Below are 16,253 nucleotides of genomic sequence, written 5' to 3' on the forward strand. Positions count from 1 at the left end.
ATTAATAGATGACATTTTATCAGTTACACACCCATGGCCAGGTTTGGGTTTTATCCTTGAAGGTTCTGCCTCTGAGTATGCCTGTGGCTCAATATTCCCCAAATCCAACCATGACCTGTTTTTGGAAGGGTCCTATTTTCTAATCTCTCCAAAGCTTTCTGTGCCCATCACTAGGACCTTCATGTGCTTCTTCCCATCTTCCCTGATCTGCACACTAGACTCACCCTAAGCCCCCAGGCAGCTGGCTATTTCGATAGAATCGAAGAATTTTAGAGTAGGAAGGAATCAAACAGACCCAGGGTTGGCCAACTGTGATCCACCGTCTGATTTCGTGAATCAAGTTTTCTTGGAACACAGCCAGCTCTGTCATGTATGTGTTGTCTGTGCTTGCTTACTCACTGCAATGGCAGAGTTGAGTGGTTGCAACAGAAATTGTATGGCCCATAAAGCCTATTTACTACCTGGCCCTTTACAGAAAAGGTTTGCCAGCCAACCCCTGAAATAGACCCTCAGATCCAAACCCACCCACTTTACAGATGAAGACACTGAGAGCCAGAACTTTACAGACCAGAACCAGGGTCCTGCTGTGAGCTCTTGGCAGATTCAGGACTAGAATTCAGTTCCTCAGAATCCTGAACAAACTAGGCTCTCCCAAATACCCCACCATCCTCTTTAGCACCCAGCCCTTCCCCCACGAGACTCCCTTTCCACCTCTGGGTGGTCACCCTCATCACCAGCTCTCTCTTCAGCATTTCAGAAAGGCCCCACCCATGTATGTCCTTCTTGAATCTGGGCCCAACAACCTTCCTGAGCTGACTTGCTCTCTTGACCCTGCAAGAAACCCATCTAGGCTTTCTTTTCCCTTCTAGAACCTCTGGTCCCACTCCCACAAACCTTCTCTTCAAAAGCCTTAGCGACAATTATTTTTTTAGGGTTTACTTCTTTTTAATTTTTTATTGAAATATAGTTGATTTACAATGTTGTGCCAGTCCTAGGCTCACAGCCAAGTAATTCTTTTTCAGATTCCCTCCCTACTACAGTCTACTACAAGATATTGAGTAGAGTTCCCTGCTATACCGTAGGACCTTGTTGGTTATCTGTTTTATATATAGTAGTGTGTAATTTTAATCCTAAACCCCTAATTTATCCCTTCCCCCCTTTCCCCTTTGGTAATCATAAGTTTGCTTGCTATGTCTGTTAGTCTATTTCTGTTTTATAAGTTCATTTGTATCTTTTTTTAGGTTTCACATATAAGTGATATGATATGATATTTGTCCTTGTCTGACTTATTTCATTCAGTATGATAATCTCTAGGTCCATCCATGTTGCTGCAAATTGCAATATTTCATTCTTTCTATGGCTGAGTAGTAGTCCATTGTGTATATGTACCACATCTTCTTTATCCATTCATCTGTCAACAGACATTGAGGTTGTTTTCATGTCTTGACTATCATAAATAGTGCTGCTGTGAACATTGGGGTGCATGTATCTTTTCGAATTATAGTTTTCTCCAGATATATGCCCAGGAGTGGGATCACTGGATCATATGGTAACTCTATTTTTAGTTTTTTAAGACCATAGCAACAATTTTAATGGCCACTGGTCTGTTGAATGGACCATGTCTCCCCTCTGTTCACCTCAGGCCACCTGCTCAGGGGTTATTAAACCTGGCTTGCTCCCAAATTCCCAGAGGAGCTTATTTAGAATACAGATTCTCAGGCCCCATCCCAGGCCTGTTGAACCAAAACTCTGGGGGTCAAATTGAGGCCTTGGCAATTTTCACACCCCCCTCTTCCTAACCTCCCCCAACCCCGTGATTCTGAGGTTGAATCCACTTCACTAAGCCATGAGCTTCTTGGTTTTCCTCTAAGTTTTAGTTACTACAGACAACTTCAGAACAAAGTCCGTAGCCAGTGGAACATAGTTGTCTTAAAAAATATATCAGGAGAATACAGTCTTTTTTCCCTCAGTGTTCTCCACCCTCTCCTTAACTCAAGACGCTAGCATTCTTTCCCATCTCCAACTCCTCCAAAAGAAACATCACAAATAATACTATTTTTCTTTCCTTCTGAGTAGCCAAGATAAGAAGATTTTTAGATGAGTTGCTGGCAAAGAATTCATGAGCTTATAAACTATTGAGGTCAGAGTGACAAAAAGAAGGCAATGATGAAAGGGAAAAATAGGTACATAGAAAATTCCAGAAGAGGCTGCAATCCTGGGGTTCAAGGTTTCTTACTCTGGTGCTCGCCGGCTGTCTTGGTAAAGGTGTTATTTTGAAGGCAGTAGAGCCTCTTTTTCTCCTCTTTGGTATTCATCAGAAGTTGGCTGTGTGCCCTGGGCCTCAGCATCTAACATGAAAGGCAGCCGCTGAAGGGCAGTCTGTGCTAGAGACACAGCGCCCCCAGGGACCGGGAGTTGTGGGCTATGCTTTGGGGGGCACTGAGCAAAGGAAAGGCAGACCAGGGCTTCGGGGAGCTGCCTCTGAAAATACAACCCAGAGGAGCATTCTCTGAGTACCCGGGGCTGGTTTTAGCAGTCATGGAGACATGGTGACAAAAATAAGTCCCCTCACCTGAGACTGTAGAATCCAATTCAATTTCAAGTCAGTGTGTTTATTGAGTGCCTGATTCAGTTTAGGTGATGGAGAGACTGAGAGAATTAGGATGACAGCCTAAGCAGCAGGCTGATCTGGGCAGAAATTCCCTGGGATCCTGCCCCACAGGTCCATGGGTCCAGAAACTCGATTTCATCTGTTTCACCCAGTAAGGAATTGATAAATCTTAGTCCATTTCATGAGTACATTATTTATTAAGTGCTCACAGCCTGCCAGGTACTGCCCTGGGAGTAGGGATGGGGCTGGATCGGTGAACCCAGCAGTTCCAGGTCCCTGCCCCATGGAGCTTACATTCTAATTCGGAATCTGCAAGGCCGGTGGGTAAGGCCACTGGGCTGAGGGCTACTATGGGAGGGGTCTATGCTGGGAGGAGTCCTCAGGAGAAATGTTGAGGGAGAGGTGGGATTCGAACTGTGGTTTGAAGGTTAAGTGGGGTGTGGCTTTTTAAAGGGCTGGAGGCCTTACAGGGGATTGAGCTGCATGAGCAGGGATGAAAATGGCATGCCATCAAAGGTCCAAGACCAGATCGGCTTCCCCTGGTGCTGGGAAGGAAGTTGGACAAGAGAACATGGATGGGTACCACATGGGGTTATAGCACATAGGCTATGTAGTCAAATGTCTTGGGTCTGACTCCCAGCTCTCGTACTTGCTAACCTTGTGATCCAGGGCATGTTACTTAACCTCAATAAACTTCATTCTCCTGATCTAGAAAATAGGCATAATCATAACTAGCTTGTAGGTTGGTCGTAAGCATTTAGATGAGATCATGAATGGGATTAACTGAGATGAATGTAAAAGCTGTTTAATCTTAACATTGGATAAATAGGTTGCTTTCTAAGAAAACTGGAACCTGCCACCAAAACTGGGTGGGAAGCTCGTGACATCTGCATACTGGGAGGGGGTTGCTGCCTTGGGTAAATAAACCCTTTATTTACCAACCTTTTCTCCCTCCCGTGGCAGCCATGCTGGACTGAATGGCAGCACCGGGGCTAGGGTGAGGCAAGAGAGCTGCTAGAACATATTTACTTGATCTGACCCTCTTAAGTTTTGCACCCAGGCGCCCCATGTGCCTCACCCTGGTCATAACCATGTTGAATGGTAGGACACCTGTTTGGTCTACACCATGCGTTTCTCAAAGTGTGGCCCTTGGTCTACCTAAATCAATATCATATGGGCTGCTTATTAAAATTATATTCGTGGACCCTATGCAATCAGCATCGCTGGAGATAAGGCCAGGGAATCTGTATCCCCCACCACTCACACACTCACACACACACACTCACACACACTCAAAACCAGGTGATTCTCAGGCCCTATACCATACCTTAGAGCAGAAGTTCTTCGAGTTTGCCCCTCCAGCCCTGCAGCATTAGCATGGCCCCAGAACTCATTAGAAGGGTAAATTCTTGGCCACCTCCCCTGATCTACTGAGTCAGACCCTCTGGGGGTGGAGCCCAGCAATCTGCATTTTAACAAGCCCTCCGGAGAATTCTGATGCGCGTTAAGGTCACCTGGGGGATGTTTTAAGCACTACCAATGTCCAGCCCCATCCTAGATAAATTAAATCAGAATCCCTGGGATAGGACGCAGGTATCAGTATTTTCCAAAAGCTCCCCTGCCCTCAATCCTAATGTGAGGATGGAGTTTATAATAATCACCGGAAGAAATAAGAAGATGGCACAAATGCATTACACTTAGAAAGTTATAGTTCAGCCTTAAGCATTATCTCGGTGAATTCTGGCGGCGAGTTGGACCCCTGCTGTGATCCCTTTAGCCTGTGGGGAGCATGAGACTTCCCAAAGCTTCAGGGGTGTGGCCAAGGCCCCGAAGCGCCGCCCCTTCCTTCCCCGCAGTTTGCCGGCAGTTCTGGGCTGCCTGGTCAGGCTCTCCGGGAAGGCTCCCCGTTTCCAGACGCTAAAGCCTGCTGGCGGCTTGGTGCTTGGGCAGAGCTGAGGCCTGGGAGAGCTCCAGAAGGATGACAGGGAGCAGCTAGGGGTGGGAAGAGAGAGTTGGAGGACGATTCACGATTGGGCTCACCATGGGGAGCCCCAAGTCCTAAAAACCCCAGGAGTTGATTGGATTTTCTACTAAGCACCCAACTCTGTGCGTGGTGCTTTAAGGGAGTCATCTCCTTTATGTTCACATGATCGCCGAGGAAGATGACACTCACAGAAGAGTCACATCGTGGCCTTTCAGTCACATTATCCCCGTTTTGCAGATGAGGAAACTGAGCCCCAAAGACTCAGGAGAGCCTGCCCCGAGGTCACCAGTGCGGTCCGGATGTCTCCAAAGGTTCTCCCACTTTGAATTGAGAGACAGGGTCTCCCGGGAAAAGGGGGTGGGGATAGGGAAGTGGGGGTCGGGGGTCGGCGATGAGCGGTGGGGGTGGGTCTGAGCCGGCGCTCCCACCGCGGCCCCCCTAACGCGTCTCGGTCCCTCCCCCGCCGCAGGCCCTTCCTCGTGCTGCCGCCACTGATGGAGTGGATCCGGGTGGCCGTGGCGCACGCCGGCCACCGCCGCAGCTTCTCCATGGACAGCGACGACGTCCGCCAGGCCGCCCGGCTGCTGCTTCCCGGCGTGGACTGCGAGCCGCGCCAGCTCAGGTAGGGCGGCGGGCGGGAGATCGGGGGCGGCGGGGCGCAGGGAGGGCGCCCTTCCCCGCACACCCAGCCCGCGTCCGGGTGCAGGGAGGGCGGCCGCAGCCCGTGGGGCTCGGGGCTGGTTGCGCCCGGGGCGGTGTGCGCCGGCGGCCTTGCCGTCGCTGAGATCGGGGCTTCGCTGGTTTAAAGGACAGACGCCGGCTTAACAATGACCAGGTCCCTCGAGCTGCAGGGATGGAGGAGGACAAGGAGCAAGGCTCTGCGGGAATGCTCCTGATTCTTCGATTGCAAGATATCGGTGTGCCTTGATTCTATTCATATTCTTTCTTTTCTATTCTCTCGCCTTCTTCCTCTCTCTCTCCCAGCCCTTCACTCCCTCTCTTCTTCCTCCTTCCCTCTCTCTCCCTCCCTCTCCCCCTCCCTCCCTCTTCTTCCCTCTCTCCCTCTCTCCACTAGAAGTAAATTATTGTCTTCCTGTAGTTTTCTGGCAAAACCTTGCAGAGTAGAATTTCTGGCTGGGTCAGAGCCCGCCTGTGCTTTTTCACTTGCACGGGGATGGAGCGACTCTCCCTCCATCTCTCACGCCTGCATCCAGGTCTCTCCTGCATCAGGGTGGGAATTATTCGCGGGCTGCTCAGGGACCCCATGCCGAGGGGCTCACATTTATCCAAAGTGAAAGAAAGGAAACAACTCGCTCAGTTGAGTCAAAACCTGGTTCTAAATGCAGAAAATACAGACACTCAGACGTAGGTGTGTGTGCACATGTGGGGTACTTTCTTGACTCCCTGCACTGTTGTCCAGGTCGTCATTGTCACCATTTTCAAATCCCCATTGCCCACCAGATGAGACACTGTCCTTCCTCTAAAGTTCATCTAGCCTGTGATGTGGCCGGGCTGCAGAGATGTCCACCCTTCCAGGATATGATTGGAGGTCTTCAAGGAAAGGGAGGGTTTGCAGTATGAAGTATAGCCCATTGAAGGCCCAGAGATGCCCCGCAGCCCAGGAACATGCAGGGGCCTGATGGAAGTCAGCAAGCATTTACTGAATGCTTACCATAAGCTGAGCACTGTTCTAAGTGCTTTACACAGATTAATTAATCTTGAATATTCTCCAACCTGTATGAAGTGGGCATTATTATTATGCCCACTTTACAAGTAAGGAAACTGAGGCACAGATAGGTTAAGTTACATGCCCAAGGTCACAGGACTTGTAAGTGGTGGAGCCAGGATATGAATTCAGGCAGCCCAGACCCCCAGGCCCCCATAGTTCTAACCACTGAGTTGTACTTTCCTCAGGTTTCTGTCTAGACAGAATCTGTCTGTGCCACCATCCCTTACATCTTGTCACCTAGAATAACAGCAGGTCTCAGGGAGAGACACAAGGGAGCAGCCATTTATTGAACACCTACTATGTGCCGGTTAATAATTGCAACAAGAGATTTGCATTCATTACTTGTCTCCTTTGAGCCCTGAAGCAGCCTCCTGAGGTTAGTATAAGCTTCCCATTTTAACAGATTGGGAAGCTGTTGCTGGGACAGCTTATAGGTGGAGATATCAGGGATGCGATCCTTGTAGCTCATATTCCAAAGCCCATCCTCGCCCACCAGACTCTCCTGCCTCCTGTTTCATGGGCATGGCTACGCTACCTGCAGGCTCACTCCCACTGCCCCTGCTCACCGTCCCCAGCTCCGACCTGAGATGACCTTCAGACTACAGCTCTCTTCTTGCAGCAAACCTGAGACTGCTGGGTGGCAGGGAAAGTAAGATGCTTCCTTAGCTCTTGCCGACAAAGCACTTCTTGTTTGTCATGCTCTCAGGAAACCCCACAGCCTAAAGGTCAGGAGCCTGGGCTCCAGAGTCCTGTTGCCTGGGTCCAAATCTCACCACCATGGCTAATTAGCTGTGCAACCTTGGACAAGCTCGTTAACCTCTCTGGACCTTTTTCCCCACCCATAACATGAACATAATAACAGCAGCTCCCTCGGAGATTGGTGCAAGCACAAAGGAGGGTCATGAACATGAAGGACCCACACAGACAATGCCTAAAAGGAAGTGAACATTACCCTAAACCTCTACTATCCCTGCAGTAATAATGGAGTCTCATACCTAGGTATTGCTTTATCTTTTTCTTTTAATTGATTTATTTATTTATTTATTTATTTATGGCTGTGTTGGGTCTTCGTTGCTGCGCGGGCTTTCTCTAGTTGCGGTGAGTGGGGGCTACTCTTCGTTGTGGTGTGCAGGCTTCTCATTGTGGTGGCTTCTCCTGTTGCGGAGCACAGGCTCTAAGCGCGCGGGCTTCAGTAGTTGTGGCACGTGGGCTCAGTAGTTGTAGCACATGGACTTAGTTGCTCTGCGGCATGTGGGATCTTCCCTGACCAGCGATCGAACCCATGTCCCCTACACTGGTAGGGGGATTCTTAACCACTGCGCCACCAGGGAAGTCCTGGTATTGCTTTATCTTAGCACTTTCTCATGTGAGCCTCAAAACAAACACTCTTGCTATCTGGGAAGGTAGTGCTTCCCCATTTTACAAAGGAAGAAATCAAGGCCAACAAGATTAAGTAACTCTTCCAACGTCACACAGATACTAAGTGACAGAGTTAGGAGCCGAATATAACCAACTTTTCTGGTCCTCACCCTAGACCTAGAGTCAGCCCTCTTGGTGGATGCTGATAACCTTCTTCCAGACGCTTCTATTTCATATACTAATTCCATAGACTGAACAGGAGCTCCAAGGGCTGCTGTCATCTCTATGCTCTTTCCCCAACACAGAGCTTTTGCTACATGGTCTAGTGACCAGCTATGTGCCGTTCTGACAGTCACACCAAGGATTTCCATTTCAATGTCTGTCCAGTTTGAGGCATCAGCCCTACCATTCGGGATGTGATTGTGATCACCTGGCAGGCCAAGATGCACACAGTTAGAGCAGGGAAACCAAGGAAGTCAGTTCCACTTGAGTCTCTAGGCTATTTTTAGTGATTTACCTCTCAATTCTTGACTCATTTGTCTCCAGGATGATGATTTGTTTGTAGAAACTATACGAATTGATTGTTCCAGCCAAATTTTCATTGCTTGGAAATCATATTCCAAGAGAAAACTAAAGTATAGTGTTTCATTATAAATTTTCCTAAATCTTAAGTGTAAGACAAGTTCCATTAACTAGACCAAATTCAGTACATGATACAATGAGCCAGGTTTTTTTTTGTTTTTTTTTTTAAAGAGTACCTATTTTTCAGTCTGGTCAACATACAGATACATCTATACATATATCTCCCAATCATATTTAGTGTGAAGTGAAGTGGGAATTACTGTCTCCATTTTTCAGGGGATGGGATCAAAGAAGTCTTGTTCATTCATATAGCCAACAAATAGGTATTGGACACCTACCTTGCACTAACAGTCTTCATGGTGTGCCATCCCCAACAATTCCGCAAGGCAGACTTTATTATCCCATTTTACAGATAGGAACACTGAGGCTAGTTGCGGTTATGGGACTTGTCCAACGTCACACAGCTACTGTGAGGCAGATGAGGTGTAGGATGGAGGACTTGGCAAGTGGACTTGTCTTTCTACCGTCCCAGACGTTCATCTTCAAAGTTGCCAGGCAGGCTCCTAGTTCTGACTCATTTGGAGCCGAACATACCTCTCTAAGTAATCAGCCTTAGAAAAGTGTGGGTAGTTTGGTGTTCTAACAGATGCGGGAACTTGGGACGTGGTGCTGGCGGCTGGAGTGTCAGTGACTATTAGCACATGTAATTACCTACCAGCTGGCTGAGGCTTCCTGGGGGGGAGGCAGCCTGGACACCAGCTGGGACAGAGCAAGCAGAGTCAAGGAGTTCCAGGTCTGACGCTAGTGCTGCATTGGTTTTCACAGTGGCCTTGGTCAGCCCTATGGGAGCTCTGCTTTTGTCTTTATTCTGCTACAGTAAAGCCTCACCATGGCTATCGGGTTTATACCAAAGGGACACCATTTAATGCAGCTGCAGATTGTAAGCTGACAGAGGTGACCCATTTATTCTTCCTTAATTAAAGTATCAGATCATTGAAACCTGGGAATTTGGGCCCTTTCTTTTCTTTTTCATGTCCTTTGGGAGGTGGGGGAGGAGGGAAGTAAGAATAAAGGAAAGAACAAATAATACATCCTGGGGCAGTTTGTACATTTTCTTATTAGGCTTTGTACATTTTCTTATTAATAATTGGTTTTGAACTATTTCAGAAATACAAAGAGTGAATACTGTTGTTTTCCCCATATTTTTAAGGGGCAGTTTTTCTGCACCAGAGTGAGGCTGTGTTAAAATAATGATAGTAAGGTGTGTTCTCAAATCCTATCTTAGCTGATAAACGGCACCTACCAACAAGAATTGGGGGTTGCTGGAACGATGAGCTCACTCCAGGAAATGGTTCATCTTTTTGCAAGTGTTTCTTAAATTCAAACCAGGTTTTGAGCAGTCCAGAATGGATGTTTGGGGTGATAGGATGCTAAGAGTATCAGGACGGAGACCTGGGTCATTATGTTCTTTCCTTTGCTCTTCTGCTACATTTTTTTTGAGCACCTAAGGCCAAACCCCACACTAGATGCTCTCATCTGGGTCTGTTGCTTTCTAACGGGTCACCTTTGGCAGGTCACCTTGCCCATATCACAGGGCCAAGTTCATCCCCTGTAAAGACGGGGGTGACAACTGCTTCGTGGGGTGGGGAACCTCAGTAAGAGGTCACATATGAATTTTAAAAATTGCACCACTGCTTGGGCTGCCCCTTTTAACCCTTCCCAGGTCTCCTTGGCACCTCTTGAGGTTAAGAGGTTTTGTTATTTGTCTGGTTTGGGTCAAGGTAGGTTCTAAGGCGAAGTTTATGCCACAGCAGCACCTGAAGTGAAATTCTGGTGCCTCTGACACAGCCCTATAAGGACAGCTGGAAGTTCGGGTTCATTTGCCAAACATGGGCCGAAAATGTATTGGGTGCTGATGGCCCACCAGAACCTGTGTGGGACCCAGGGACACGAAGTCAGGGAAACCCCAGCTGCTGCCCATCACATAGGAAGCAGGCCTGGTGCTGCTGCAGCCACTGGTCCTCGTTCCTGCAAGCATCCGTGGCCCTTTAAGAAGAGGATCGCCCAGATGAGGGGGATTCCAGCCCTTGGTGTCAGAAGGAAAGATGCTCTCCACCCGTTCCTTGCCTTGCCCCGTCCGTATGGAGCCAGGTCTTGTTCTGGGCTCAGAGGAGACGGAGTCCCTGGGAGTTACATGCTGCTGGGGAGACGCCAGTAATAGACAGTAGCCAACGGATTAGCAAAATAATCTCACAGAGTCTGAGTACTACAAAGAAAGTGAAACAGAGTCTGGGGTAGAGAGGAGTTGAGGAAAAAAGAACAGGGCAGGGCTTCCCTGGTGGCGCAGTGGTTAAGAATCCGCCTGCCAATGCAGGGGACACGGGTTCAAGCCCTGGTCTGGGAAGATCCCACATGCCACAGAGCAACTAAGCCCATGTGTCACAACTACTGAGCCTGCATGCCACAACTACTGAAGCCCATGCGCCTAGAGCCCGAGCTCCGCAACAAGAGGAGCCACTGCAATGAGAAGCCCGATCTCCACAACTAGAGAAAGCCCGCGCGCAGCAATGAAGACCCAATGCAGCCATAAATAAATTAATTAATTAATTAATTAAAAAAAAAAAAAAAAAAAAAAAGAACAGGGCACCTTGGGACCTCGGAGAGGAAGGGACGGTGTCACGTGCCTGCTGTAAAGGAATACTTGGTATCCTGGCCAGGGGCTTATGGAGAAAACTGGGGAACGGGGCGGGGAGAGCTGGAGCCACACCCACGCCAGCCATTTCCCTTGGTCAAGTCCACAACGACCCCTGAATTCAGACCTGGGACTCCCTGTTCTCTCCCTCAAAAGGTCACCTGCAGAGGCCGAGCACCTGGGCCCTGCACGCGGCTCTGTGGGGACCCTGGAAGGCTCCCCGGCCTCTCAGAGCCGGACCCACGCTCTCCTCTCCCCTGGAGAGCCCTTGTCCTTGCTGCTCCCCAGCCACTCCGGCTTGAAGTGCAGCCTCGCGATGCCAGCTCCTTCACCTCCAGCGGGCATGAAGCCTGTGCTGCCGGCCCCCCAGTGACCCCGTTGGAACCACTGCTGCCCCTGCACTGATGTCAGTGCATTAGCGCCTCCTGCAAGACAGGAAGCTGCCCTCCCCCTGACCCCAGGAGGGCTGCTCTTGGGCTCAGCTGTCCTCCCCAACAGTGTCAGGGACAGGCCACAGCACAGCTCCAGGAGCCAAGTTGGCGAGGCCGCCCTGCACTCAGCAGACACAGGCCAAGTACCCGCTGTGCACCTGGCCTATTGTGAGTTAGACTGGAGGTGGTGGGCAGAGAGGTCGAAGGAATTACAGAAAAATCTGGTAAACGCTCTAATAGAAGGCAGTAAAGATCTAGGTCTGGGAGAGCTCGAAATGCAAGAGGTACCGTTTGATCTGAATCCTGAAGAACAAACAGATTTATCGGTAGAGAAGGTGAAGCTAGGAGAGGATGGAGAAAGGGCATTAGAAAAAATAAGTCCACACAGAGGGAACCATGTATGTAAAGGCCAAGGTGAGAATGTGTGTTGGAGGAAACAAGGAATTCAAACTGAGAACACAATGTTCAACCAGCACTGCTCTGAGCACCTCCTGTGGGCCAGGCCCTGGACCAGGCATTGGCTACAGCGCAGAAAGCCGGGCTGAATTCCGCCCAGGGAGCGTCTTGTATGCCACGCCGAAGACTTTTGACTGTATCCTGCAGGAGGTAGGAGCCGTCACAGATGATTAAGTATGGGACTGACAGCAGAGTTGTATTTGAGAAAGGGGGGCTGGTGGTGGCAGGGAAGATGGGCAGAGGTGGACAGGGGCCTGGAGTCAAGAAGTTCTTGCAGGGATCCAGGTGATAGATGCTGATAGCCGGAGTGACGCAGAAGCAGTGGGGATGGAGAGATGGGGAAAGATGCTAGAGAAACAGAGAAGATAGAAGCAGCAGGACTTGGGGGCACATGTGGTGGGGGAGGGACTGAGCAGTGTTAGAGATGGCCCTGGTGGGCTGGGAGGGGAGAGGGTCCTGGGGAGTTAGTGTTTCATGGGTACCGAGTTCCAGTTTGGGAAGATGAAAAGTTCTGCAGATGGATGGTGGTGATGATTGGACAACAATGTGAATGTACTTAATGCCACAGAACACTTAAAATGTTAAAACGGTCAATTTTTATGTTATGTATACTTTACCACAATTTAAAAAATTAGTCCTGGTGTGTTATCAAGTGAAAAGGGTCATAAAGAATAGTGTATGACATGTCACCCTGTGTGAAATATATACATGAGTATTTGCTCTCCGTGCTCAGACTGTGTCTGAGAGGGTAGGTATGAAACCAATAACCAGAGTCATAGCCAAGGAGGGGAATTAGAAAACTGGATATATCGGTTTTCTATGGCTGCTGTAACAAAGTACCACAGACTGGGTGGCTTAAAACAGTAGTCATTTACTGTCTCACAGTTCTGAAGGATAGAGTCCAAAATCAAGGTGTTGGCAGGGCCTTGCTCCCTCAGAAGTGTCTGGAGGCGGATCCTTCCTTTTCCTTCCAGCTTCTGGTAGCCCCCCATGGTCCTTGGCTTGTGCTAGCATCACTCTGATCCCTGCCTCTTTCTTCACATGGCTGTCTTCTCTCTGTTTCTCTGTCCAAATTTCCATCTTCCTGTAAAGGACACCAGTCATGCTGGATTAGGGGCCACCTTAATGACCTCATCTAGTTTGATTGCATCTGCAAAGACTCTGTTACTTCACAGATGCAGGGTAGGGCGGTTAGGACTTCAGCATATCTTTTGGGGAGTACATAATTCAACCCATTACACAGGAGTACAGAGATGGGAGGGAAACTTACTTGACTGTTGGACTTTGTAGCATGTACATGTGATACCTCTTCCCCTCACCAAACTTCTATGTTAAAAATTGACTCTGAGGACAGTGTGTAGCTGGGGATGCTTTTAACAAATACAGGACAAGGATAATGTCAGAGAAGTAATAATGGGGTCAGTTTTGAAAATGTTGAGTGCCAGGTGCCGCCCCCTTGGTTGTCCATGGACATGAGAGTCTGTGTCAGGCACCTCCATCGGAGGAAGGTTGCCAGGGAATTAAGTGCTTGTGTTACCATCTAATTAGAGAAGAAGCAGAGCAGAGTGGCTAGGAGTACAGGCCCTGCAGCCTGACTGCCTGGGTTCCAATCCTGGCTCAACTGCTTACTCTCTGTGTGACCTTAGGCAAGTTACTCACCTCTCTGGGCCTCAGTTTCTGTATCTATACAATAGGAACAATAGTATGCCCACCTCATAAGGTTATAGGAAGAATTAAGTAAAATAATATATATAAACCATTTAACACCCATGTAGCATGAAAACCATGTAGCATACTTGTGTCATAGTAAATGCACATTAAATATTAGTGATTATCCTTACTGCCCTACTCTGGACTAAGAAGGTCAGCTCCTCTCGATTGCCAAAAACAATCGCCTCAACTTCCTCTGAGAGAGAGGAGAAATAAATATCTTGAAGAGATGTGCTAGTCTACCGTCAGGAATATGGTTTGTAGCCCAGGCTGCAGTCAGGTGTGTCTTGGCCCTTCTGCCACTGCTGGTGGCTCAGTCCCCGCAGAGTGCAGGAACACAATCAACCGGTGCTGACTGGCTTGGGGGCCACTGTCCCTACTCCAGTGACTTTAGAGTTCCTCTGGATACTCAAGTTTTATATTTTCTCTGACGTGTGAGATTTTTGAAAGCCATCATTGGCTGGAGTCCTGAACCTTGTCCAAAGCAGTTGATCATACATCACCAGCTGCATTTGCAATCTTGGATGAGGTCACTAGCAGGAAGAGATAAAAGAAGGGAAGAAAGACATGTAGACAACAAATATGGTCCCTCATTGGTGGGGTCTTGTCTCAAGTGAGCAGAGGTCAGGGGAGGGGGGCATAGAATATTTCAGAAGAAAGAGTCACAGCTTGGACTTTACCTCAGAGAGTAGCCTCCTTCTCTCTTTAGGGCTGGGCCAGAAATCAGTTTCCTTGATTGGGGTGCCTACCACAGGGCCTGGCACATAGCTGGGGCCCAGTAAATACTTGTCGAATGAATGAATGATGCAAAGGGCTGTTATCAAGTGTGTTGGTGATACTAGAAGTGACAGACTAAGACGTCCTGGACTAATTCAGATGCAAAAAGGTTGCAACACGGAAACAGTGGTAGGTAGGTGAGATTCAGGCGTGGAACTCAGAAGAGAGTCTTAACTAAAGAGACTTTTGCGGGGTACGCTGGCAGACTAGTGGCCACTGAAGTCATGGGTGGGGCCGAAGCCCAGGAAAAGGACCAACGAAGAGGCGTCATCATGAGACGAAGGAAGAGGACTCCCAGGTCCAAGAACAGCCTGAAGGAAGCAAGGTAGCAGACTTAGGAAACTAAGATGGGGAGAGGTCACCAGGATCCAAGGCTGCCCACAGGCAGAGAAAATGCAGACAAAAGGAGGCCACAGGGCTTGGCAGTGCAGGAGCCGCCGGCTCCCTTAACAGCAGTTTCGACAGCCCGGTGTGGGCAGAAACCAGACTGCGGCAGCAGACAGTTTGCCAACGCTTGGAATTTGTTTGGAGTTTCCAAGTGTTAAAAGCAAAACAGAAACACATTTGGTGCTTACAGCAACACAGAGAACTACATCTTAAATGGCATTTGGGGCTCACTTCCAAACTGGGGCTTCAGATTCAGGCTGGCAGCTTGAGAGTATATAGTTTGCCATATGGGATTTGGCTTCCTGGGAACAGGGATCTGGGGCGGGTGGTGGTGGGGGTTCCCCTGTTGAGTCTGTTAAATTGCTGTCAAAGATGCTTATTGACTCATCTGTGAGCAAATCTCCCAAACTCTAGGTTAAAATATTAGTTACACAAGAGCATTATCTTCCCTTAGCAATTAGCCAGCCAACCAGTGCTTACTAAAAAGCCATGTCCTTATACAAAGTCCTTCATATAAGGTCATGACAATGGTGTTTTGGGTAACAATGAAAGAGTGGGTCCCATCCTTCAGAAAGTTTGCAGTCATCACAACATTTGGAGCATATGTGCCATTTATCCAAAGTGAACTAGCCTCTCATCAGCTCATTAAATCACCCTATGAAAGGTTAAGAACCACCAGACTGGTTGATCTCCAAAGTCCTTTCTAACTCTGAAGATTATTCAGTTTTGTGGTCTGACGTTCTGTGTGCAAATGGCGGTGACACTTTTCCCTGTGCAGGAAACTGAGGCATGCAGAGGGTGAAGGAAATGAGTGGAGCTTCAGCTCACGTCTCTCCCATATCTCACAGGATAACAGAGGGAACAATGATTGCGAGTCGTGGGCCAGACACTGTCCTGGGTGCTTTTTGCACTGCGTTCAGTTTCCCCCAACTGCACGCGAGACTTTATTTTCCTCTTCACACCTGGGGAAACCGGGGCTCTGGGAGGTTGGGAAACCTGCCCACCATCACATGTAGAAAGAGCTCCATCTTGGATTTGAACCAAGTCTGTCTGACTCCAAAGCCCAAGTTCTCGCCACTAAAAAAGTAACTCCAATCAAAGAATTGGCATTGGGAAATGGGAAAGTAACTTTTGAGTGAGGCCCACTGGTTCACCTTGGAAGGATTAGCTTCCAGCCTTAGTTTCCCTCAGGAATTTGGATGCCCGTCTGTCTCTTGTGTCAGCCTACACTGTCAGCATCGTCCGAGGCCAAGGATCCCTGTGAAGAATTAACGTAGAAATAGTCCAAGAAATGTATGAAAAAGGCTCAACCTCACTAGTAATCCTAGAAATGCAATTCAAAACCACACCCTATTATGCATTTCATAACCGTTAGATTGGCAAAAAAAATTAAAGTCTGACGATATCAGATTTGAGAAAAGATATAGAAGCGTGAGAACTCTTAAACATCACCGGAGGGGACTCTGAATCCACTTTCAAGTAAACTTGAAAACACATACCTAAACACATATCTAAGTCCATACCCTATAGAAGCT

The 16,253-nt window shown here is 48.4% G+C and overlaps 1 protein-coding gene across 2 annotated transcripts in view; it reads left to right on the forward strand.

Moving 5' to 3' along the window:
• ABTB3 (ankyrin repeat and BTB domain containing 3) overlaps positions 1-16,253 on the forward strand; it is a 307,345-nt gene that overhangs the window by 229,979 nt on the left and 61,113 nt on the right. For both annotated transcript variants that reach the window (XM_059936832.1, XM_059936833.1), the window contains exon 4: positions 5,065-5,217. In XM_059936832.1, coding sequence (XP_059792815.1) covers positions 5,065-5,217 — 153 coding nt within the window. The remainder of the gene's footprint in view (positions 1-5,064; positions 5,218-16,253) is intronic.

The sequence above is a fragment of the Balaenoptera ricei genome, chromosome 10 (genome assembly GCF_028023285.1).
Source record: "Balaenoptera ricei isolate mBalRic1 chromosome 10, mBalRic1.hap2, whole genome shotgun sequence".
Taxonomy (NCBI): Eukaryota; Metazoa; Chordata; class Mammalia; order Artiodactyla; family Balaenopteridae; genus Balaenoptera; species Balaenoptera ricei.